The sequence below is a fragment of the Leuciscus leuciscus genome (assembly GCF_965113295.1).
Source record: "Leuciscus leuciscus genome assembly, chromosome: 19".
Lineage (NCBI taxonomy): Eukaryota > Metazoa > Chordata > Actinopteri > Cypriniformes > Leuciscidae > Leuciscus > Leuciscus leuciscus.
Window position 1 is genome coordinate 16,593,324 of NC_138743.1, and position 24,633 is coordinate 16,617,956.

At 37.8% G+C, this 24,633-nt stretch overlaps 1 protein-coding gene across 4 annotated transcripts in view; it reads right to left on the reverse strand.

Annotated features, from left to right (window-relative positions):
• Positions 1–24,633, reverse strand: part of nrxn3b (neurexin 3b) — a 494,879-nt gene that overhangs the window by 238,454 nt on the left and 231,792 nt on the right. For all 4 annotated transcript variants that reach the window (XM_082148443.1, XM_082148442.1, XM_082148445.1 and 1 more), the window contains 4 exons: positions 24,230–24,420; positions 23,963–24,136; positions 23,459–23,485; positions 20,952–21,071 (listed from right to left, as the gene is read on the reverse strand). In XM_082148443.1, coding sequence (XP_082004569.1) covers positions 20,952–21,071; positions 23,459–23,485; positions 23,963–24,136; positions 24,230–24,420 — 512 coding nt within the window. The remainder of the gene's footprint in view (positions 1–20,951; positions 21,072–23,458; positions 23,486–23,962; positions 24,137–24,229; positions 24,421–24,633) is intronic.

Below are 24,633 nucleotides of genomic sequence, written 5' to 3' on the forward strand. Positions count from 1 at the left end.
ACTGGGAATAAAGTTACATGAACTTTTATGGTGCATTTTGGTCCTTTAAGGAGCTTGACAGCCAGTAATCTGGATGCTTTTAACAAATGGAAAACAGTCTACTAAACAGTTTCCTTTTGTGTTCATGAGGCATGAGTAAATGATAACAGCATGTACATTTTTGGGTGAACTAATCTTTAATTACTAACACCTATATAATTAAATAAAAAATAAGATTAAATAAAATAACCTGACAACTGACTACTACTGTATGCAAACTGCATTCAATATTTTCAACACACACACACACACACACACACACACACACACACACACACACACACACACACACACACACACACACACACACACACACACACACACACACACACACACACACACACACACACACACACACACACACACACACACACACACGCCTTACTTGTAGGGCCAAGCACTCAATCCTTTCATCCAATACCATTTAAAATTCTATGATCAAGGTATGTCACAAAGTGGCTCACATTTGATCAAATTGGACAATTTCTCTACTGCGTCCTCCCATTTTTGACCCCCATATTTATCCCAGTCAAAAGCTCTCCATCCGTCTCACGTACATGTGAAACAATTTCAAAAGGCAGACCCTGGAGGCATCAGTCCTGTCTGGTAATTGGGTCCCTTGTCACCCATTGAATGCAATAACAACATTCTTGGGCTCAGCCTTAATCTAAATGACATCGGTGTCCTAGTTTGCTTCCTGAGTGTTATATTCCTCGGAAAGGTTACGACAGAGTTGCAGTCTATTAGAGGCATTTCATCCAGGAAGAGTCGATAAGCTCAGAAAACGTGGAAAAAAATTGCCATATGAAATTAAACCACTATCAATGATCACAGAAGGGAACAATTTGCAAATGATGTTACAGCTGCAGTTTAATTACTAGTTTCTTTCTTCTTTTGTATATCCCGGTTACATGACATTTACATGACAGGTTACATGACATTTATTGACAGGTGAAAACACTGATTAAGCGATTACAATAGACATAATAGGTTTTAATATGTTGTACTGTTTCTTTCAGCATACCTTGATGCTCATGCATGCTCATTTTGTGCTATAACTAGTAGTAAAGAGAAAGAGATGCCCTGATCACATGCAAGACAAAGAGCGTAACAATTGTATTTATTGTTGGAAATCCATGATAAAATGTACAGAATTTGGAAAATTAGACTTTGTTTAAATGAAAAGTAACAATGTACATAGCTTAATGTGATCATTGGATGGAATATGCACACTACAAATCATGTTTATTTGCAGAAAAACAGAACAGATTCAAATATTGACTTGGAAGTTAAGAATCGATATTGGTTCATCAGAAAGATGAATATATATTATCAACCCAGCCATAATACATATGCATTCTCTCAGACATGTGTATCTTAAGGAACTCAGAAATGCCTCAAGCAGTTTCTTGTAAATCCCAGGGTTCAATCTGACACTGAACAGAGCTGATAAATGTCATGACCCAATCTTAACTCAAACTTCCTAAGAACAAGAATACTTCAAACAAACTTTCATTCTAGGTATTCTTCCATGATAAATGATCTGCAGTTGAATAGAAACTGATTCAATTTAACAATGACTTGTGGAGCAAAAAAGAAAAAACAAAGAAAAGAACCAAACTTCAAGCTTAGTAACAATGATCAAATATTCTCACAGCTGGACCTGCTGCAGACACAGTGTGCTCTGATAAGGTTGATGAAATCACATCAAGCTATAAAATCATTTGTCATAGGCACGATCTTAAGGCCAATTCACACTGCACCGACAGACACCGACCAATCACCAGTTTATAGTATGTCACTTCTCAGACATTCCACGGCCAATTGGTTTTTAATAAGCTCCCCAACACATATGATTCTGGTCTCAACTCCAGTTTAATCTGATTGGTCTTTTAAAGCTGCAGTCGGCAAGTCTGGCAGATTGGGTCGATTAGCCAAAATTTTGAATGTTTACAACTCTCATGCCCCTCCCCACTACCAGCGAGCACCCTCCCATCGAGGTCGTGCTCGTCAATGTGTCACTGTGCGTGTGTACCTGATTTTCTGTGAACGCGTCCGTCTCTTCAGCATCTATCAACACCATGGACTCGGAGATAGGCTGCCCTGGCTAATCTATCCATAGATAGCAATAACCGAGGAATTGGAAGCTTGTTAGTAGATTTTCTCTCCGCCATCACGCTTCATGCAATCTCCAGTCGAACTTCAGGCGTGGCGTGTGCATGTGATATTAATGTGCGCGAGTGAGGGGGGATCTGTGGCGTGTGCACGACCTGTGATTGACAGTCAGATCTCACACCCCCCTGCGCTGATTGGACCCGATGATCGGTGGATTTTTGCAAAACAAATAACTCGCTCCAGGTGGAGTTAGAAGCTCGGGTTTTTTTCTAAAACCATCTTATTTATGTTGTTCTGTCGGATTATAGTGTCAATTTCACTGAATATGATCAAAAAAATTTGCCGACGGCAGCTTTAATTTAATACTGCCAAGTCTGCCATTGACTTTAAAACATGTAATGCTCATGATGCCAGATGCTGAAAAAAAGGAAACATGATGCCACAGCCCAACACATGTGCATGAATGTGTCCTGTGAGTGCACCTCCTTAAACTCCAAAGAAGTGGTGCATCAAACCTGGAAAGAACATTAAGTCACAAAAAACTAAATTATTAAAATTAATTTAGCTCACCTTTCCACTTAACGTCATAAGTCCTTGACAAACGACATTTCTATATTTTCAAATGGTAAAAGCAATACATTCTGCACACAGTCTTAAGGATTATGTGTAACCAAGCATTTTTGGTTGAGTAGTTTACCAGCTTATTACAGAGCAGGTAGGCAGAAATCTCAGCAGAACAGGACAACAAAACCTATTCAACTTTCTGATACCTGTATATAAATCTTGGCACTAGAGGAAAAGAAGGAATGCATTAAATAGTTTGAGAAATTGAGCGGCATTTAAAATGCTGTCTTCAATGACAAACACTTTGCTTTCCTCCTCTGCTCACACCCCAGTTCCATGCATTTGAAGTACATCAATTAAGGACAAAAAAGGCCTTGAGCAAACAAAATGATGCCTATTGATTTCAAACCAACAGCAACTTGTTATACTTGAGGGGACATTCGTGTAAAACCATTGTGGCAAAAGTTACTTTATATGTGCAAGCCAATTATATTTTGAGTCTCCTTGTGAGAGATTCAAAACTGGTAGACATACATAAATAAAGTACATCGTCACTGGACAGCGGCCACGATCAATAGAATCAATCCAAAGCGTGTGACGTGATCTTCATGCAATACCTTCACAACTTCTTCAACTATCTTTAGAGACTTACAACAGATTCCAGAACTTTCAGGTAGTCTGGAAATAACAAAAGAACATAGGCAGAGTTAGATTTATTAGTCAAACAGCAGGGTTGTGTGCCATTCAGAATTGAAATGATTGCCTTCGATTCCTGAAATGAGATAACATAGCTCACTGATTCTCAAAGTGTGGTACGAGTGCCACTAGTGGTACGCAGGCTCCCTCTAGTGGTACGCAGAGGAATCACTGAATTTCGCACATACGATCAAACAGATGTGACCAGTCTTGGCTGGTCCCTGGAGTGTACGATCACACCGGTGTGAGTAGAACGGTCAGTGCCTCACGTGATCATCAACTGCTAAATTCAAATGTGCTTTCGCCGTTGACTGGCACTGAGCCAGAGCCAGCTCAGCGCTGTCATATATCACTATTCAGTGTTTTCAACCACATAATGTTTATTTTAGGTTTCAGACATTTAAATTCACATCAGTACTAAAAAAACAATACATTCAGAGTTTGTAAAATACACACTGCTGTCTATGGAAGCGGCAATAATAATCCTTTCCATTATAATTAGACAACACGTTTTATTCATATCAGATACACATTGTTGTGTAAGTAACTTTAAAGTTTACTCTATTCTTCTCCCAGTTCACCGGCCACTTTCATGTATTTCAGGAGAAGTGGATGAATTCACGTGTTGTGAATCCAACAGATCCGATTCTCTGAACTGCGTCTGCGGCACAAACTAACATGACGCCGCCCATTGCACATATAGCTCAACTAATGCAATTGTTATAAAGGTGTTTAAACAACAAAACACGTGCACATCGGAATATCAGATATTTCATGCTATAGCTAACAAATTTGTGAAGATTTTGAATAAAATTTTTTATAAAAGCAGAACATCAGTCATTCATCGCTATAGTGGCTGCGGTGTGTCATGTGACAAGCAATGACGTGTCACCATGGAAACAATAAAGTGATCAGTTCTAAATAACGGTCGCCTTGAAAAACTCACGGGGGTCAGCCAGAATATTTTAAATGTGCGTGTAAAAAGGTTAAATATGAATACACAGCCTGTGTTAATTTTTTGTATTAATTACAGTACTTTTTATTTACAGAACTTAATATTTTAAGTACAGTACAGTTTTTATTAAACTTTTAAGTACAATACATTTTCATAATATAATCTTTAAGTAGGCTACAGTTTTTATTTCACTTTTAGGTACAATACATTTTAATTTAATAATTATTTAAGTTTTTTATTTACCTGTATGTAAGCAGCACAGCACAGTGTTAATATTCAAACTGTGTTTTTACAATGTTTAAAGTGGCTGGCAATAATAAATATTCTTATTAGAAATAAAACTGCCTAATTTTTGAGCTGTGCATAACTGTAGCTGAATAGTTAGGCCTACTACGCTACTGTATTTTCATATTGGTTATTATGGTGGTACTTGGAGACCCACATATTTTCTGAGGTGGTACTTGGTGTAAAAAGTAGGGCTGCAGCTATCGATTCTTTTTGTAATCGATTAATCTAGCACTTAATCGATCGATTAATCGGATAAAACATTTTTTTTTGTGTTTTTAAACAATCAAAACAAATAATGCATAACGAAAATTATGTGGCTGTAAAATGATCAAGCATTTGGCTTTTATTTAAAAAACAAACAAAAACAGAGGCATTTATTCCAACTCCAACATTTGGCACCAAAACTAAGCCTATTTATTGCAATTTTTACCCATTTAGTGTTTATAAGTGCCAGTGCCAACAATTATATAACAATACAGTTAAGTCAACTTACTGTAAAACATGTATAACATGTAAAACTATGAATACAAACTTAAATAGTAAAGGCCATTTGGCCTTAGTTTTGTCTTCTTAATACAACATTAAAAAACTATATATAATAAATTTAACTTCAAATTGCATGCATTGGAGACACCTACACATAGTGTAGCTTTGAAAAGGGGAATGTTTTATTGCAAATATGCATTTTGTTAAATAGAAAAAGAACAGCATTTTGTTTTTCACTTAGGCTAAGTATATTAGCATGTTCTATGCTCAATTACTTTGGTAGCCGATTATAATGTCTTCCCCAAAAGTACGAGTGGATTTGGAGAAGCAGGCTGGGGATTTTCATTTTTTGTTGTTGTCTGTAACTATTTGGCAGACGTGACATACAAACAAGGTCTCGCAAAGACTGCAATACAATATTTGGGTAACACTTTATTTTGATAGTCCGTTTGTTGAGACTATACTAGTTATTAGTAGCCATTCAGTAGCTTGTCAACCGTGCATCAGTTGACATTCAACAACACTGTTTCAACAGACAAGTAACATACATTCAACTGACTGCCTATGGACTATAAGGTACAATTCAAGTGTTAATCTACAGATTTTACGAAAAAGTGCCTGTTGACTGTCAATGTTATTTTGCAACAGGTTATTAACCAATTGGCGACTAACTTTCAATTGTCAACTAACTTTCTGTAGATTGAGTACCAACAACTCAAGATCAATCTGTCAGTTAAATGTCAACAGTCATGTCAGCATATGAAGTATATGATACTGTATATCCTACTCAAGGGGTCTCATATGCATCAAATTAATGATTATTTTAGCTGATTTAAAAATGTTTTAAAAAAATTGTTAACCATTTGTAGATAATCTGTTGATTGTCAACTAAAGATTAGATCTGTTGCTTGTCAACAAATAAATTGTTTATGATCAGTAGACTATTAATAGACATTATCCACTAAGTGTTAGTAGATACATTTTAGGACTATCTAATTAAAGTGAAAAACAGTTTATATCAGTAGAAAGTCTATAACCTATCAACAGATTGAAAACATACTTTTTTGTACGTTTGGATAGATGCTGAAACGTATGATACAGACATGTCTGCAACGTAGAATTATTACGAATTCACAGCTACAAAACGTTTACGAATCATAAAAGATATCTGTATAATTTCCCTTATACTGTTTTATAGATAAATGTAAGTTCCCTTAACCCTCCTCCCAAACCTAAATATAAATTACTCATTTTATACAGAATAAAAAACTTTATGGACAGATATGTGTAGGGAAATGCCAGTTTTATTAATAGCATTAAAATATATTTTGAGTCACTAACATTAATCCTACTCCTGCCCCTAAACCTACCCATAACCATTTCTTAAAACTATGCAGGCTAAAATTATGAAGAAAAACAACAGATGTGTAATCATAATAATTTATTGCGAAAATGTAAATCGGTACCAAAAGTCGCTCTAATGACGATGTGTTGCAGTCCTCTCTGACATTATATAATAGTTTTGTATAAGGGACAGAGCAGAATTTAAGTTATTAATCCATGAAAATGTTAACCCAGCTTCCCTCTGCGTGAAGACGGAGCGCGCGCGCGCGCTTCTGCATTTCAATGTTGTTTCAACTGAAACACGGCATGCTGCAATCTGTGACGAAGCAGGCGAGAGCCAATGAGCGTTTGATATCACTGCCGTAAAACATGTCGTAACGCTTCTTGAGGGCGCAATTTTTGAATTTAAATTCATCACGAGCGTGGGATTTGACATTTACGGTCGCTGCTGAGAATGGAGATGGAGATCGCTGGATGTGGATGAAGGGCTGAATTTGGATCTGTTTCTTGCTTGCGTATGGATTATAAAGATTTGGATTACATCTAACGTTACGTTAGCTAATAAAAATGATGTATTTTGTTAATTTATATTGTGTTTTGGTGTATTATGGTTCTATAGGAGAAAACGCCTTTTGTGTCTCACCGTAACGTTAAATAAACTAAATGTTACAAAATGGTTAAACGATTAAAGAAGGTATTGTTAAGGGTTTAAACTATAGTCTTGTCTGTTAATCCTCCGAAGCGAGTTTGCAGCAGGAACAGAGATTATTTCTTAAAGGTAGGGTAGGTAATCCTGTTCAGAAACACTTTTTTTTATACTGGGTGAAATGGTCCTTCCATCCTGATAGTAGTAAATACATTATGTGTTTAGAAAAAGGAATGAAAAAAATCAGACCTCTGTAGCAGCTGCAGGACAGTAAAAACTCTGACCAATCACTGCCATTCGGTGCGAATGTAAAGAACCAATCAGATGCCTTCATGTCTCGTGCCCGCCCCGAGCCCCACTGCGTGCGCTGCCCTGCGTGCACTCATCACATGTCACCGTTCCCGGAAATATTCAGCTCAAAGCACCTGCATATGCAGTCAGCGAAGGCAAACAAGGCAAAAACTACTTCCTCGGACCCTGCCCGCACTCTTGAACGACCTCCTCTGCTTCGCCCTCAACCCCGGACCTGTCCTCGAACCGACGATGCGGTACTTGTCTCCGGACTCGGAGTGTACGTTAGTCTTCATTAGAGTCAACAATGTTTTCATCATGGAAACTCTTACATGCAAAACACCGTATGTTATGAATCTTACACGAAATTCACCTTCATCACAGTGTAACTGATGGTAATGGAAAAACATGTATCAATGCAACCTGTTTTTAGTTTTGCCTTATAAATATAGCTCGTTACCGAATGAAACTTTACCATTATCGATATGCTAGCTTGATAGTGAGTACTAAAATAAATCTTATTTGTTTATATTCATAGTGATAAAGTTAGGTATTTTATTACATGTGATTCTGACATGATGTCACTGTATGTACTGCGCTCCTTCCTCTCCACTCGTCTCAGGTAATAAATGCGTCTTGTTCCAGCCTGAGCGTTTGGCGTCGCGCGTTCATGTGTTTTGGGGGCGTGGCTTTGGAAGGAGCTCAGAAGGGAGGGGGTGGAGTGAATGGAAATAATGAGCTGTGTTTATTGCAGATTAAAAGGTCTACAGTCACTCGATTTTTATATTTTCTTTTTCAGAGTACTTACATTTTAATTATGTATTGGTATATAAAGACAGTTTAAACAAATTTGGAATGTTTTTTTTTTAGAAAAATGATTACCTACCCTACCTTTAAATGAGTAACTGTTATAACGTTAAACTGCATTTAATAAATGCGATTTTCTGTAAACTTACTGTCATGAAAGGCTAAATGTATTAATTAATAATTATTGTTATTTGTTGTTTATAACTTTTGATCTTGGCCTCGGGCATTTGAAATGATGTAGACTATTGAGAGTTTTCTCATTTGGAATGCTCAATATATTTTTTTTTCACATAATCAGATGGTTCAGATGTGATTGTGATATCCTAGTAAATAATGGGTTGTATTATTTTTTATTTAATAAAAGTGATTTTTTTTTTCTCTCTGATGTGCTGGCCCATAGTGTTTGTTCTACTTCAGTCAGGTCAGGTATGCAATCTGTTGATAGGTTATAGACTTTCTACTGATATCAACTGTCTTTCACTTTAATTAGATAGTCCTAAAATGTATCTACTAACACTTAGTGGATAATGTCTATTAATAGTCTACTGATCATAAATAATTTATTTGTTGACAAGCAACAGATCTAATCTTTAGTTGACAATCAACAGATTATCTACAAATGGTTAACAATTTTTAAAAAACATTTTTAAATCAGCTAAAATAATTATTAATTTGATGCATATGAGACCCCTTGAGTAGGATATACAGTATCATATACTTCATATGCTGACATGACTGTTGACATTTAACTGACAGATTGATCTTGAGTTGTTGGTACTCAATCTACAGAAAGTTCGTTGACAATTGAAAGTTAGTCGCCAATTGGTTAATAACCTGTTGCAAAATAACATTGACAGTCAACAGGCACTTTTTCGTAAAATCTGTAGATTAACACTTGAATTGTACCTTATAGTCTATAGGCAGTCAGTTGAATGTATGTTACTTGTCTGTTGAAACAGTGTTGTTGAATGTCAACTGATGCACTGTTGACAAGCTACTGAATGGCTACTAATAACTAGTATAGTCTCAACAAACGGACTATCAAAATAAAGTGTTACCAATATTTGTTCCTCCATCACGTCCCGGTGTATACAGTGAACGCATGCTGAAATTATTGTTGCGTGGCTACATAAAAGTTTAAGCATGTGATGCATTACCGCAACGGATTGAAGTGCGCGTCCGAGTGAAAGATAGAGCGGTGTGCGCGAGCCACACGAGAAAACACTGTATCCGCGCCACTGATCGCAGCGGCAACGAGCACTTTGATCACTTGATTTAAAAAACACATTTCAGTGACATGATGGGTTTTAACTTCATTCAGGAGATTTTGGGTAACTGCACAACTGACAGATGACTTTGAGCGCACTGCCAACGGTGTGTGTGTGTAACCATAGCGACACAACAACCAACTTTCGGACCCTGCACTTAAGCCTATAATTTTATTTTAAAAAATGTAATTATGTATTTAAAAGTTGCGTTTATCTTTACTCTCCGCCATCGCGCCAACTAAATTCAAAATGTATCACGCGCTATGGTGTGCTTCCTGAACATTGAACAACGGTCCGTATGAAACAATCAGATCCCTGCGCGTGTCATAGGAATTTAACGAGGCTTCGAGGCAGAGTTTTTGCCTCGAGGAATTTTTGTAATCGAGTTAATCGAGTAACTCGATGAATCGTTTCAGCCCTAGTAAAAAGTTTGAGAACCACTGACATAGATGATACAGAATTTTAATTTAAGAAAGCAGAATTAAAATGGAATGAAATTCAAACACTTTTTGCATGTGTATTTTTTAACATGTTTCAGAATTAATTTTCTATATATAGGCTACGCAATACAGTTTGGAATAATTACGATTTTTTTAATGTTTTTTTTGAAAGAAGGATCATATGCTCACTAAGGCTGCATTTATACAGTAAAAACAGTAATATTGTGAAATATTATTACAATTTAAAATAACAGTTTTTACTTAAATATTTTAAAATGTAATTTATTCCTGTGATGGCAATGCTGTATTTTTAGCATCATTATTCCAGTCTTCAGTATCACATGATCCTTCAGAAATCATTGTAATATGCTGATTTGGTGCTAGCATAAATAACTCTGAGCTTTTGTCACTTCGCATCATGGCAGGATTACAACCTCGGATGTGCATTATTTTTTACTAGTAATTCAACGGCCCATCGCCAATTATTCCTTAATTAATGCTAACGTTCATGTAAACTAACTATTGTAAATTGTTACAATTGTTGCCATCAAATCAGTTGAGAAAAGTGTATTGTGCATATGGAATAAATGCGTATAGTTAATCAAAATTAATGATAATTAGATGTTTTATAAAACTTGTTTGTGTGACTGTGAATGTTTGTGTGTCTGTGACTGTTGTGTGACTGTGAATGTTTTTGAATTGCAAATCAGTATTTTTTTTGTCACTCCAATTCAAATTCAACATGCCCAAATTGATTCAGATTTGCACGACAGCGAAAGGAAGATAGTTCTTCAATTCTAGATTCTGCCAAACCCTGCAAAGCAGGAACCTGTATTGATGGATGCCTGTATGTTTGTCAGAAAACACCAGAGCAAAAGAACAAACCCCTCCTCATTGCTTCAAGGTCACGAGGCTCTAGAAAATCTGCGCTCCTTCCGTTTTCGTAATGTGACTGATTCAATCATGTTCCTTCTTCTCAAGCCTCTGCAGACTTTCCGTGGCAGATCTGCTCTTATCTCTACACGCAGCCGCAAACGTCTCTTTCACTGAGGCTGCTGGTTTAGAGGTGAGCGTCTGTAAGCATTATCTCTGTTCTAAATGTAGGTAAAGCTGAGGTCAGGCTTCCGGTATATGAGGAATGAGAAAATAATCTTCAAACAAGAATATCAGCAGTGCTCTCCCACTCCTCCACGAAGGCTGTAATGTGAAAGCCCTCTAGAGCTTCACCTAAAGAAATCCACGAAACAAAAAATTCTGCCATCATTCCACGTCGTTACAAACCCATTTGTTTTTTGTTTTTTTTGTTTTCAGTAGAAGTACAACTTTTTGAAAAAACATCATTCCATATACACGTATACTGTATTACAGTTACTGACCACATCTGACAGGTTCTAAACACTGAAAAAATATTATAAAAGTAGCATGCTGATTTAAAAATCTTCTGAATCCATGGAGTAGCTTTGAGTAAGGGGGAAATAAAAAAATAATGTCTGTATTTTTTGCAGTGTATGGCAGGGTGGGAATTATGTAATTTTAGGGGCAAGGCCATATTTTGGCCTCCACCTTTTCTTTTTTTGGGAGGGCACCAAGGCCATATGACAAGGCACAAAGGCCATTGAGTACAATTCGATGGTTTTCCCATTCAGATTGATACCATAACATCCTAATTTGGAATAAGACATGGATTATGACTTTTTTTAATAAAAAAAAAAAAAATTTAATGAGAGAGAGAGAGAGAGAGAGAGAGAGAGAGAGAGAGAGAGAGAGAGAGAGAGAGAGAGAGCGCCATTACATCCAGAAGGTATACACCCTCACACAACAATAGAAACAACATAAATGCCAATAAAAGCACTCAGAAACACCACAAATGCCAATAAAAGCATTCAGAAACAACACAAATGCCAATAAAAGCATTCAAAATATTCATTCAGTCCTCTATATCATGTGAGAATGTGAGTTATTAATTATGATTATCAAAGTTTACATTCAATATAGGCTATAAACAAATTTTGTGTAAACATGTTATAATTTGCCTACATATATACATACATACATATACATATATATATATATATATATATATATATATATATATATATATATATATATATATATATATATATATATATAACATAAATTGTAAGAATATGACTAATAGTAAAGACTAGTACTAATAAATAAACATTAGGCCTATGCTAAAGTTATTAAATAGCAGTCCCAAACTAGTTTTTGTTAATACAATGTTGGTATGAGCCACTACAGTCATTTCAAAATATAAAAAATAACACAAAGAAAAAATAGTGGCATTTTGGGGTTAATATGGAAAGGACAGTTACCATGGTGAATACACAATATTAACAATAACTGTTAATGAAACATGGAAACTGCTCCTGGTGAATAGAATAGAATGAAAATCATGGTCTGCATTACTTTTATTTTGTGTAATTTACAACGTAACGGCGTTGCATGCTCGTAGTTTCTTTTGCACTTGATCAGTGAAGCCTGGTTTATACTCGACGCGTCCGCACGAGCGCGAAGGTGCGCGCGGCAAAAATGACGTCATCGCGGTGTGGGCGGTCGTTTTGTAACAACGCGCGCGGCGCCGCATCCGAAGATGAACGACTTCGAGCTGAATCTGGCCGAGCTCGAACTTCTCACCACACCGGCACCCAGTTTGCACGTCTAAATTAGTTGCTTACATTTAAAAAATGAGCATTCAATAGCATAAAAAGTATTTTTAATGAACATAAAGGTCCATGTTTAATAAAAATTTTCACGAAACTTAATGCAATGTTTAGTGAAATTAGAAAATATGTTAAAGATTGTTAATTTAGTTATATTGTATACACATTCTCATATCCATACATTTTGTTTTATTGTCACGAGTAATAATCTCAGGGTTTACTGGGTTTTACACGATTCTTTTTGTAGTGTGGTATTGGTGGTGGTATACTAAAATAAACATTGTCACGTGTGTAGCTTTCTTCTTCTCACCGCTGATTCCTGATGGTTTAGAGGACAATTACTCGAGTCGCCCCCTATCGTTTCACGGAATAGTACAACGGCGAGCGCGTCAAGTATAAACGCCTCGTCCGTTTGCGGAGGTGCGCGCGCAGTCTGCGGAGACTCGTGCTGCGGAGCCAGGCGAAAGTATAAACAAGGCTTGAGGCGATACAGCGCGCGCGCCGTCGCATTTGCGCGTGCAATTGAAGAGTGTGCGCTACGAGTACAGGATAACGGCTGACAGGACAAGAAAGTCAGTTTTTCTGAGGTGAAAAACTTTATCTCAGCGTACACTTATGTCACTGCCTGGTAGTTCCTATTGTGCTGGGTTTTCTGAAGTAGTCATGATTCGCCTCTCATAACATATGCTCTAAACACGCACGCAGAGTGGAAAAGGAGGCGCGGGGAGCAAGGATCACAGCGCAATTTTTTTTTATATCGATATATCGCCCAGCCCTACACTGCACCTGCGCGAATCCACGAACTAATTGGAGTTCAGAGACTACTTGGGTGGCTCGCTGTAATTCAAAGCAAGCCCACTATGCCGCACTGGCGCTTTATACATGGAACTTGGACAGGGCCAGGGCACACAGGCCACTGTGGCCGTACGATGGTTTTTTTTTCACGGGGCATGAAGGCCAAAGTGTAGGGCAACGGCGGCCATGGCCGCGGTATAATTCCCACCCTGGTGTATGGTATTTTTGTCCTCTTTACAGGCATGTTCACTATGAATGTTGCATAGGAAAGGCTCTGAGAAGATTATTTAAAATGTTCTGCTTTTAAGTTTCACTGAAAAAAATAAAAGCATATGGGTTTCAACTGTGAGTAAATAATGAAAGAATGCTCATTTTTGGCTGATTCTTAAATCCTTACCATATCATCATGGTGCTAGAAAATGAATAACATATGAACATGTAACAGCATTACAGGGAAGAGCATTCAACAATAGACGGTGAGTCTGCACTTTGTTACGCATCACGTCTGAAAGATTTCGTTTTAATAGAGACATCTAGGTTCTTGCAAGCTTGCGCGTGGGCGTAATAGCATCTGTTTGACGGGGTAACGCTGCTCTCCCTAGAGCCCCAACAAGAAGCCTCACTCGGCGCAAAGTGATGCGCTAACTGTCATTTAGCATCAAAGCACAAGAGCTTCTGCTTGCACCATGAAAGCACTGCCTCTCAGACATAATATTACATTTCCTTGTGGCTGGATGAAGCCCTGTTTTCCATGACGATGTGGTGAGAAGGATCTCTTCCAGAAACAGCCATAGAAAAGCTAAATCTCTTGATTGAAGCTAGCTGGCATGGTTTCCTTCCCATCTGTGACTGACACTGAACCAGAACAGGATCCCAGAGAACAGGGGCACATGAACACCTGTTTGCCTTCACCCAGCATGTTTTATGTAGGAGCCTGATGCATTATTCATGTGCTGGAAGGAGAGGCGGGACTCCCAGGTACATATGCTGAGGGTTATAAATGTCCAGCCGTAAAAATGTGTTGCCCTTATTTCACTTGAGACGCAGAAGAGAGAGAGGGCCTTGGGTAGCTCTTTCAGGGGCGTTTCTCAGCCACAGCTCAATAGTGAATAATGAGGTGTTGGACATCTCCATCACACCTCAGCGCAACAGCAGATGCTGAGTCTAAACTTAAATGAGTCTGGGGAGCATAGCTCAAACCATCACAGCATCTACACGAATATATAATGTGAAATACATCACATTATTAAAGCTTACTGGCAGGGCAAGATTACCGACTGGGCTCCGGGGCCCTAGACTTACATGGAACCCAAATGGCAAGACACTCCCCGTCCTGTTTGTCATATCTGAATGTACTAGACCCCAATTTGTAATGAAGAGTTCCAATCACAGTGTGCCAACAGAAGAAAACTGGGGCCCCTGAACTTCCATTGTTGTTTCATTGTTGCCTTGGCTTCTGGCTTGCTTAGTTGGGGACATTTAATATTCAACAATATTATTGATCTGCCTTACTTAAAGTGGACAATGACACAATTTTCTTCTAGAAACAAATTTTGTTGTATTATTTTCATGTTCTCACTGTGAAGCTGCTTTGATGCAATCTGTATTGTAAAAAGCGCTATATAAATAAAGGTGACTTGACTTGACTCATGATCACATATGATTCAGGTGGCCCTTTTAAACTACAAACCATCATCACAAACCAACCATCGTGAGACTTGACGGTCCTCTGTGCTTCTGCATATATAATTTCACGAACAAGTTTTACAATGCGCCTAAGGCACGCTTCACAATGTACTAAGGTTTACGTCTAGTGTGAACTCATGACACGCCTATTGTTTTGCACCTGAACACATATTTTTTGGGGGGAGCATCCCTCTCATATCCAATCCAACACAGCCCTGAAGTGTCAACTAGTCTCTACCCTGTAAAGGCCTCCTTCCCTTCCCTTTACCTCTGTACGGATAAAACGTTATCAAATTGATTCCAGTTCGCATGGATCTGCAGAAACAACAAAAAAATTCTGTTTTAAAATTTTAAGGCCAGCCAAGTAATTTGCCGATTTTAATTTGTAAAGAAAGACCTGTGCACATATATATTCAACCGCGCACACCTATAGACTAAACACGTGATATGCATGTGCACGCCATCACCATTTTCACAGATTCACGTTTTTGAAGTTTACACAGAGATTATACCGTGTTCATATTTCAAAGTTTGCGTTCTCGAGCCACAAAACGGCCAGAACACAAAAAATTTCTGTTTTCAGTTAAAACGGTATCGTGTAAGCGGACCCTAAGTGAATCAATCAAAAAACGTACTTTAGCTGGACAATAACTTTATTCTAGAACTGCTGTAAAGCCAAAACAATCTCTGTTCCATTAATTTCCAATTATCACTGTAAAGCTGCTTTGAAACAATCTGTATTGTTAAAAGCGCTATATAAATAAAGGTGACTTGACTTGTTGTTAACATTACACTGAACCAGCTCTCCTACTCTATTATGAGTCCCTAAGTATGATAAAAAATTTAAAAAATAAATGTTTTTTACTGATTATTATTAGAACATGTTTTTAAATTCAACTAATAAAACTTAGGTTTAGTTAATATCCCTTAAATGTGGTTAATGGACTGTTGGGAGGGTTCCCATTTTGTTTCAAATTTGTTAATATAGAGACAAAGCAGGTAAACACATGCTTGAGGACATTACTGAAGTAATTTTTTTTTCATTATCATTTTTTTTTTCATCTGTTCTCTTAAGCTGAGAGTTTATTATTGTGGAATTTGATTTTGTGTAATAACCAGCACTAAAGCAAACACTAAATCGATCAGGCACATTTGGACTGTCAGCAGGATTACAGCCGGACAATGAGATTCATTGCATTCAATTGCTCTGAACGATTACAATGCCAACTTAAACTGATTCACTCTTCCTATGTTTCCATGATTTGTTGTGCGTGTGAGTGTGTGTATGCACAATGCCTCTCAAACTCCTCATAAACAATAAACCACGACCTTTGCGAGAGGAGGCGGGCAAATAACGGATAGAATGTGCTAATTCAATTACGCAAGTTGAGTAATTGCCTCGGTCAGTGTTGTGGATTGAGCCTATAGCTCAAACGTCCTTGGGATAAATTAAAAGCTGGGATAATGATAAAGATGGAAGGGGGAGGAGTTCACTGTAGAACAAAACAATGAATCTAGCATTTCTCTTGGAATGAATCATGCTGTTAGCAAATATAGTTTATTAGCACGCACACACACACTGTGGCTAAGCAATGCCATGGTGTCGCAGGAGTATTGTGGTCTTCATAAATAGGTGTTGAGTTGGCTGAAGACGGTGCCCTGGAGGCTGAGGTGTCTGCTGGAGCTTAGCTGAGCGCTTCTGTTGTGTTGCTCGGCTAGCGTGATGAATACGCTGCCGTATTCACCTTCTATTCTCTACGACTTCAGCATAACACAATAGAAGGATTTATGAACACGGACAAAAAAAAAAAAAAAAAAAAAAAACTGCAGAAAGCTTCTGGCTCAAACAAAACGCTTTAAAACCTCCAGCTGAAATCTAGGTTACTGACTGCATCCACCATTTTTAACCACACACACAATGTTCTCATTTTCGCTCTCTCTCGCTCTCTCTGCCTGTCTGTCTACCTGATTAATCTAGGCTGTCTGTCTGTTGGACTGAGTCGGATTTGAGTTATTAAAGGCTGCTCTTCCTCCCACAAGCATGCAGGGGCAGCGACACCCGCTAATTAGAATCACCCTCACGCAGGGTTGTTCTTTCTCTGGCCACAAACACCACTGGCCCCTGTTCTGCTGTGGAGTGTGCCGGTCTTTGGCATCGTATGGTGTGCCGTTGTGTTTCTGGATCCCAAACAGAGTAAAGACATCAATTGCCCACTTACAATTTGGACTATTTATGTCGAAAGAGAGGAGGAGGAGCTTTTGACGCGTGGTGTGTGTGTGTGTGCGCATGTGTTTGTGCATGTGTCTGTGAACATGTGTTTGGGAAAAGATGAAGACAGTGATGCAAATACAAACAGAACTGATTGCATGGTCTAGGGATCGTGTTCCAGTTTGATCCTGAACTGCATGCTAGTGTCGGCTTGACAGGCGCATTGCTGCCATCTAGATGATATGTTTGGAATAGTGCTATACCAGTTGTAAATTTTAAGTATGTAAAGTAGGCATAAGATACTGTATACATAAAATACAGATGACGTGCTACATTTGCCACAATGCACACTGTGCAGTATCCCAAAAAGCACACTGCACAGACTCTCAATGTAATGTGCTCAACTTGACCTTCTATCTCCCATGTGACAAATGAGCCATTAATAATTTCAGTTTTCTCATTGCGTGTCTAGATTTCTTAAAATGTCTGGAATTTAAGTTCATTTTTACACAAAATTTTATGAAAATTTAGTTTGAAATGTAAATTGTGGAATAAGTGTGTGTAAAATAGTATGTAGTATACAGTGTATACTGTTAAGAAAGTAGTATTCTAGTATTACATTCTGAATGGAGCTAGCCTGGTTAAAACCCAGCCCGTTCTCATCCTAGGGCGTCATATATTGACGCTTTTGACATTTCGTCTACATCGAACGCACATGGCACCCTTTAGCGTCAATATGAGACGCAGATAGAAATGGGCCAGAAGGCGCCTCCTAGCGGTCTAACCCTATTCCTACACTACACCTAAACCTACCCATTACCGAACAAAGCTCTGTGCGTCTCATATTGACGCTAAAGGGTGCCATGTGCGTTCGATGTAGACGAAATGTCAAAAGCGTCAGTATTATGACGCCCAAGGATGAGAATGCGTTGTTAAAACCAGACCATTCTCAGTACTAACTGAGTTATGGTCTGGCAAAGCTTCATTAATAACTCATTTCCAAAGGGGCGTCACCATCGGACGTCGCTCAAATGCCTCTGGGCACAATTGGATGGACCTAAAGCCAATCAGAGCGATTGTCATCGTGTAAAGCCTTATGCTGCGTCCCAATTCGCCTAAGTTACACTACGCCATAAAAGTATGTACTCTTTTTGTGAAGAAAAGGTATTTACTTTTGAATGTGTAGCAAAAAAGTAGGCAAGCTTTGGGACATACTACTTCGTCATCTTTATCGGACGGACCTGTCGCGTGCATCCTGTCACGTAAACTGCCCTGTCAATCATCTTGTCACAGTTAAAATCCTCTATTAAATCTAATTTCATTTCCAACCTTTTTCAGAGAGAAATGTAGTAGCACGTTCATCTGCCAGTGGGTCTTTCATGGAGACTGTCCTCATGTGTTTGCAATTTTAATATGCATTTAAAAGTTGCTGCGCTTCACCAACGGACGTCGCTCAAATGCCTCTGGGCACATTGCAAAATCTTTTTCCCCCCATTTTTGTGCCTTGTTTTCCATAAAAAAAAAAGATAAAAAAAAGAATTTTATAAGATTAATATATAAGATTTTTTTTTTTTTTTTTTTACTACACTTGGCATTTTATCTTTAAAATTAAAACAAAACAATTGTGAGATTTAGTGAAGAAACAGTGAGGAAGATTTTTGAAGCGCAGAATTTCATCAAAAATAAAATAAAATAAAATACTTCTCCATTGTTCCAGAACAATAGAGCTTGATTATGCTTCATTAAGTATGGATAATTAAAATATTAATTAGTCAAGCTTAATTATGGATACAAAAAATATGCACATACAAATACACTCCAAAACCGGCAATTGCCACCTGGCAAGAAAATGTATATTTAATTTCTTATTAATGTGTTATTCCAAGAACACAAACTTTTCACTTATGAATGATCTTGGCTTTAAAATGATGAGTCTACAAGGCTGTGGCACTCGCTGTAACTGCCGTGACCCTACATAGAATTGTCTCGCAAGCTCAAGAGCCCATTTGAGGGGTGAAATTGAATTTGCCTCTATGATTAGAAATGTCAGAGTGATGAAACGGCGTATAACTGCCGGAGGTTAAACATGGGAGACATCATTAAAGAAACAGAAGCCAACTTATTCTTCATTAATGGAGACAGAAAAAGAGAGGGAGAAATGAAAAGAGAGACAGAGCTAGAGGAGAAGGATTTCTGCGTATGCTTTGCCATGTTTGAGAGGCTGCTGGGCTAATTTGACATTTGAACATTTACTGCACCTCATTACAACTGCTCACAGCCTATTAATCTGATGACTGGATAGATGGACCACACATTCCTCACTGTCATTCCACTATCTCTCACTCACTCAAAAACACTTTTACAAAAGTAGGACTTTGTCCCTTAACCCTGCCCCTTTTAAATTAGAGGGCATCCATTCGTTTGCATGTTGTTCCAGGAACCACGAAGGATGTAAAGCCACTAACCAATTCTACTTGTTTAAATCTCATTAAGATATTCTTTATACATTTAACAACACTAAAAAGCACAGAAACTTCAAAATCATTAATAGCACACAAAATCAAAAACCTGAAAACGCCACACTGATACTATACTATTGGTGCATCCGAGAATATATTCAAATTTTCCTGTTTCACTATGAAATCAACACAAAGCACTTGTAAAATGGGTATTTTTAATGGTTCAGACCCTATTACATTCAACCACTTTTTTTTATTTGTTCAACCAATCACAGAATTTTGGCCAACAAAACAAAAACAGATCAAAAAGTTAACTTGACTGTGCTAGTCAGATGCATAATTCCCATTAACATAAGTAACTGAAGCACAAAGAACATGCCATTACAATAGTGTTCTCATTATAATGTTATGTATGTGAAAGTTTGGCGCTGCAATACTTGCACTTAAACGTGCACTTGCACTTTCTGAGAAACACTGTTGATATCTGAAATCAACCCAAACAAACACACCCCTCCCTTCATTGCTCCGCCCCCAAAATGAATGAACACGCAATGCAAGAGTGGATGTCTCTTTATCATAGTTGAAGTGAATCAAAATAATGCTTAGTGAAAAATAAAATGAAGATGATGAGCAAAAAACAAGGAAGAACAAAAAATGAACATACAATCTACAAGAGTACGTATATAAAAACATGAGTTGGTTGTTAGTCTCCAGAAGCACGGCAGCTCCAGTCAAACCATGACACTCAAAACTGTCTAGTTACTACAGCTAATATTACAACAAGAGCATATCTTGGTTCTGTGAAACACAGCAAAGCCAATGTTACTCACGTATGGAGGAGAAACAACTCAATCTCAACCGTTTTCAGGCCTTCCCACTTCAGTCTCTCCAGCGCTGGAAAGCTTTTCTAATATTAACACAGGTCCTAAAGTTATTGTCTGATCATAACTTATTTTTCCAATGATATTCCTCTGACCTTTCTCTTTTGTAATGTCTCTCAGCCATCTCTCTTTCTACAGCCTTTCTTCAAATGGACACGCCCCCTACTGCTGACTGGCCCGCGATAATCGTGTAGTGAAAATCTGATCCGATCGTGTTCAAATCTCCTTACCCCAGAAACTGTTTATCTTTATGCATTTGATGCTACAACCAGCTGTAGGAAAGTGTAGGGTCACTCACGGTCATTGCACTGGGTGCCGGAGTACGAGGTCATGGAGCAGTCGCAGGTGAAGTTCTCCCACTGCTGGATGCACACACCCATGTTGGCGCACGAATCCTCCTGGCATGTAGTGCTGGGCCCTGGCGTGGAGGAGACAGGAACAGCGTGAGTCAATAGTAATGACACATTTCAACAGGCATCTCTGTCACAGGCAGCACAGCAAGACCAGCATGCATGCAAGGTCATTCACGGGTCAGCATCAACGCTGGGTAAACAGATTCATGGTGGCGTATCCGTCCTGAATACTGAACCACACTGTAGTAGTGGTGGAACATTCAGACAAGCAAACAAACAAAACAACATAAAAAAAATAAATAAATAAAAATCAGTATGTTGGTCTTGTTTCTCCAGTAAAAATATTTAAATTTCCTTAAAACCAGATAAATTAATTTAGGCAGCAGAGGGATTTGGACTTTTTTTCTTGCATCATTGACAAGTCTTGTTTGATACAATAAATCGATTACACTTTATTTTAAGGTGTTTTATTTTACAGTGTAATTATCAGATTTAACATAAGCATAAAAACGTGACTAGCTGAAGTTGTCTTATTCTGCATGACCATATTCTACAGTACATCTCTTAATCCTAGCCAATACCTAAACATAACGTGGTGGTGGTTGAGGAGAGATCCCCTGATATGATTGTAAAGCGCTTTGGGTGTACAGTAGTACATAGGAAAGCGCTATATAAATGCCTCATTCATTCATTCATTCATTCATTCATTCATTCATTCATAACAACTACTTTACTAACTATTAATGAGGAGTAATTAGGAGTTTAATGAGGCAAAAGTCATAACTAATAGTTAGTTAATAGTGAGAATTGTACCTTAATCTAAAATGATACATGAGCCAGAGCAACCTAGAACTGCAATTGACTCAAAGTTTCAAGTTTGAGAATGACATAACAAAAAATGAGGTTCCTGCAAAGTTTTTTTTTTCTCTGACTGTGCATAATCTACTCAATATTTATGAGCTAATCCTTTGCCATTTATGTGACATTCCAACTGTTCCCACACTTCCCCCAGTAATGCTTATGATAAGGTTTATACCAACAACTAAATTTTAAATAGAGTAAGAAAAATAAACTTAACTCAAAATATTTTAACCGGAAGCATGAATTCATATCTTAAGCAAGTATACTGTTTTATGATTATGTATATATTCACTGGAAAACAAGAAAAAAAATATATAAGTATATTATACTGATTATAATTTTTTTTTTTTTTTTTTTTTTTTTAGCAGTGATGAATATCTCATATATATCGAATGGTCAAATCAATTTCAATACAAAAAGAAAAAAAAGAAATACTGAACACTGCTAGATAAAAAAAAGAAGAAGAAGAAAAAAAAAAAGTGATATGTGATGTGAATACACTATCTACTCACATTTCACTTTTCAAAATGTGTTCACATTCCACACTTAATTATAGACAATTACTGAAGGAATGCAAACAATTCTGTGTACGCTCTATCCAAATTCATTCAAGCCATACTGACAAGTCAATTCCAGCAGCTCAGATCACCAACAAAAGAAACCAAACAGAAAAACATGCATTCAAAACAAAGAGCGAAGGCCTGAGTACGGATGTATGAAAGTGTCCTCTGGCTGAAAGTGCTTTTATTGAGTCGGGGAAGTAATGGAAGAATTCTTTCTTTTCTCTTGCTGGTTTCCGCCTCTAATGATTCCCCTACTGAACCACTCTTGGATGCACTCAACACAATATAAATGAGTAATTGCCAAAACATCCATTAAAATGCTTCAGTAAGGGAGAGAATTGTGGCCAATTGCTTTAGAACAGTGGGACACTAGACAATGTCTTGATTTTAATGTGCCTTCAGTGGAAAGCTTTGAGCTGGAAGGTTCTTAAGGAGGATATTTATAGGGTTTGGATTTATTCTTAGTCTCCCTCAGCTACTGCACGGGTCAGCGATTAAATAAATGTAGAAATGCTGCAACTTTCTATAATTTTAATGCGACAAACAGACAGAGAGACAGACAGATATATAGACTATAGATAGACAGACAGACACAGTGGATAGATAGATGAAAGATACAATATATAGACAGACAGACATATAGATGATAGATAGATAGATAGATAGATAGATAGATAGATAAATGATAGATAGATAGATAGATAGATAGATAGACAGACAGATATAGATAGATAGACAGACAGATAGATAGACAGAGTAGATAGACAGACAGATAGATGATAGATAAATACTGTAGATAGACAGACAGACAGATAGATGCATTATAGATAGTCAGACAGACAGACAGATAGATAGATAGATAGATAGATAGATAGATAGATAGATAGATAGATAGATAGATAGATAGATAGATAGATAGCGTTCGATCGTGTTTTCGTATTTGTTTTGTGGAGAAACATTAATGTTAAAGCTCAGTGCAACTTTCAGCCAGGTGCGTGTGAATGAGGTGAAAAGGTCAAACCCTCTACCTTGCAGGTCAGCTTTGGTGAAACCAACTTTGTTAGCAGGAAATTTCCGAAAGAATTGGATAATAAAAAAGGGTTGGTTAGTGGAGGAAGGTCAGCCGAGAGAGAGAGGAAAAATTTATGAAGGATAAAGAGAGAGTAACAGGGGTAATAATTTTAGTAAGGCGGGAATAATGATAAGATTATTTAAATTAGTTTCTACAGTTAAACAAATGTACTTCATTCAAATCTTTAATAAAAAGATTGTGGATACATCAGACATTACTGGTAACTACTGTTAACAAGCCTTTGGTTAAGGTGCCATCTAGTGGTTACAGAGGCTCTCAGCATATCAGCAAAACAGAAGTTCAATAAAACAATCAATACATTGCAAAAATCTGATTAAAATACAGTTAAAATATAAAGATTTAGAAAGACAAAAACAACATGTGTAGAGGTTAAATCAGATTTGAATTGAATGGTTTAAACACTAATGTGTCACAATGAGGTGTGATGAATCACATATACCTTCACAGCCCCGTTCAATCTGCCCACTGCGGAACAGAGCGTCATTGATGAGGTCTGGCAGACGACCGTTGAGATCCATGGATGCTAAGCAGCCCTGGAAACCCTCGCGAGACACCACCAGCTTCGGCAGGATCTGGTACATGTTGGGCCCCAGACCGGCCACAAACAGATCACCTGCAAAGAGTGGAACAAGACAACTCCAATACATGTTTTGATATATAAAATGTCAAACGTACAATCAAAAATGTCATAAAAAGTCAAGCTGACCTTTCAGGTCCAGATTTTTGGCTCCGTTGACCACCTGGCTGACAGACTTGGCGTCCACCTTTAACGTGTGTGTGTTGCTGGCATCTCGAGTGATCACCACATTGTGCCACTGGTTGTCGTTAAGAGGACTGTCGCTGTTTCCCTTCAGAAGACTCGGTCCGTTTCCCAGGTCAAACACATAGTGGATATACCTGACAAACACACACACACACACACACACACACACACACACACACACACACACACACACACACACACACACACACACACACACACACACACACACACACACACACACACACTGAGCTCCAAGTCCCAAATCCATCCAAGTGCACTTCACTGAAGAACACTCAGCCTAAGTACACACTGAAGCAAACTCAGATGATCAACTGAGAGGCTTCTCT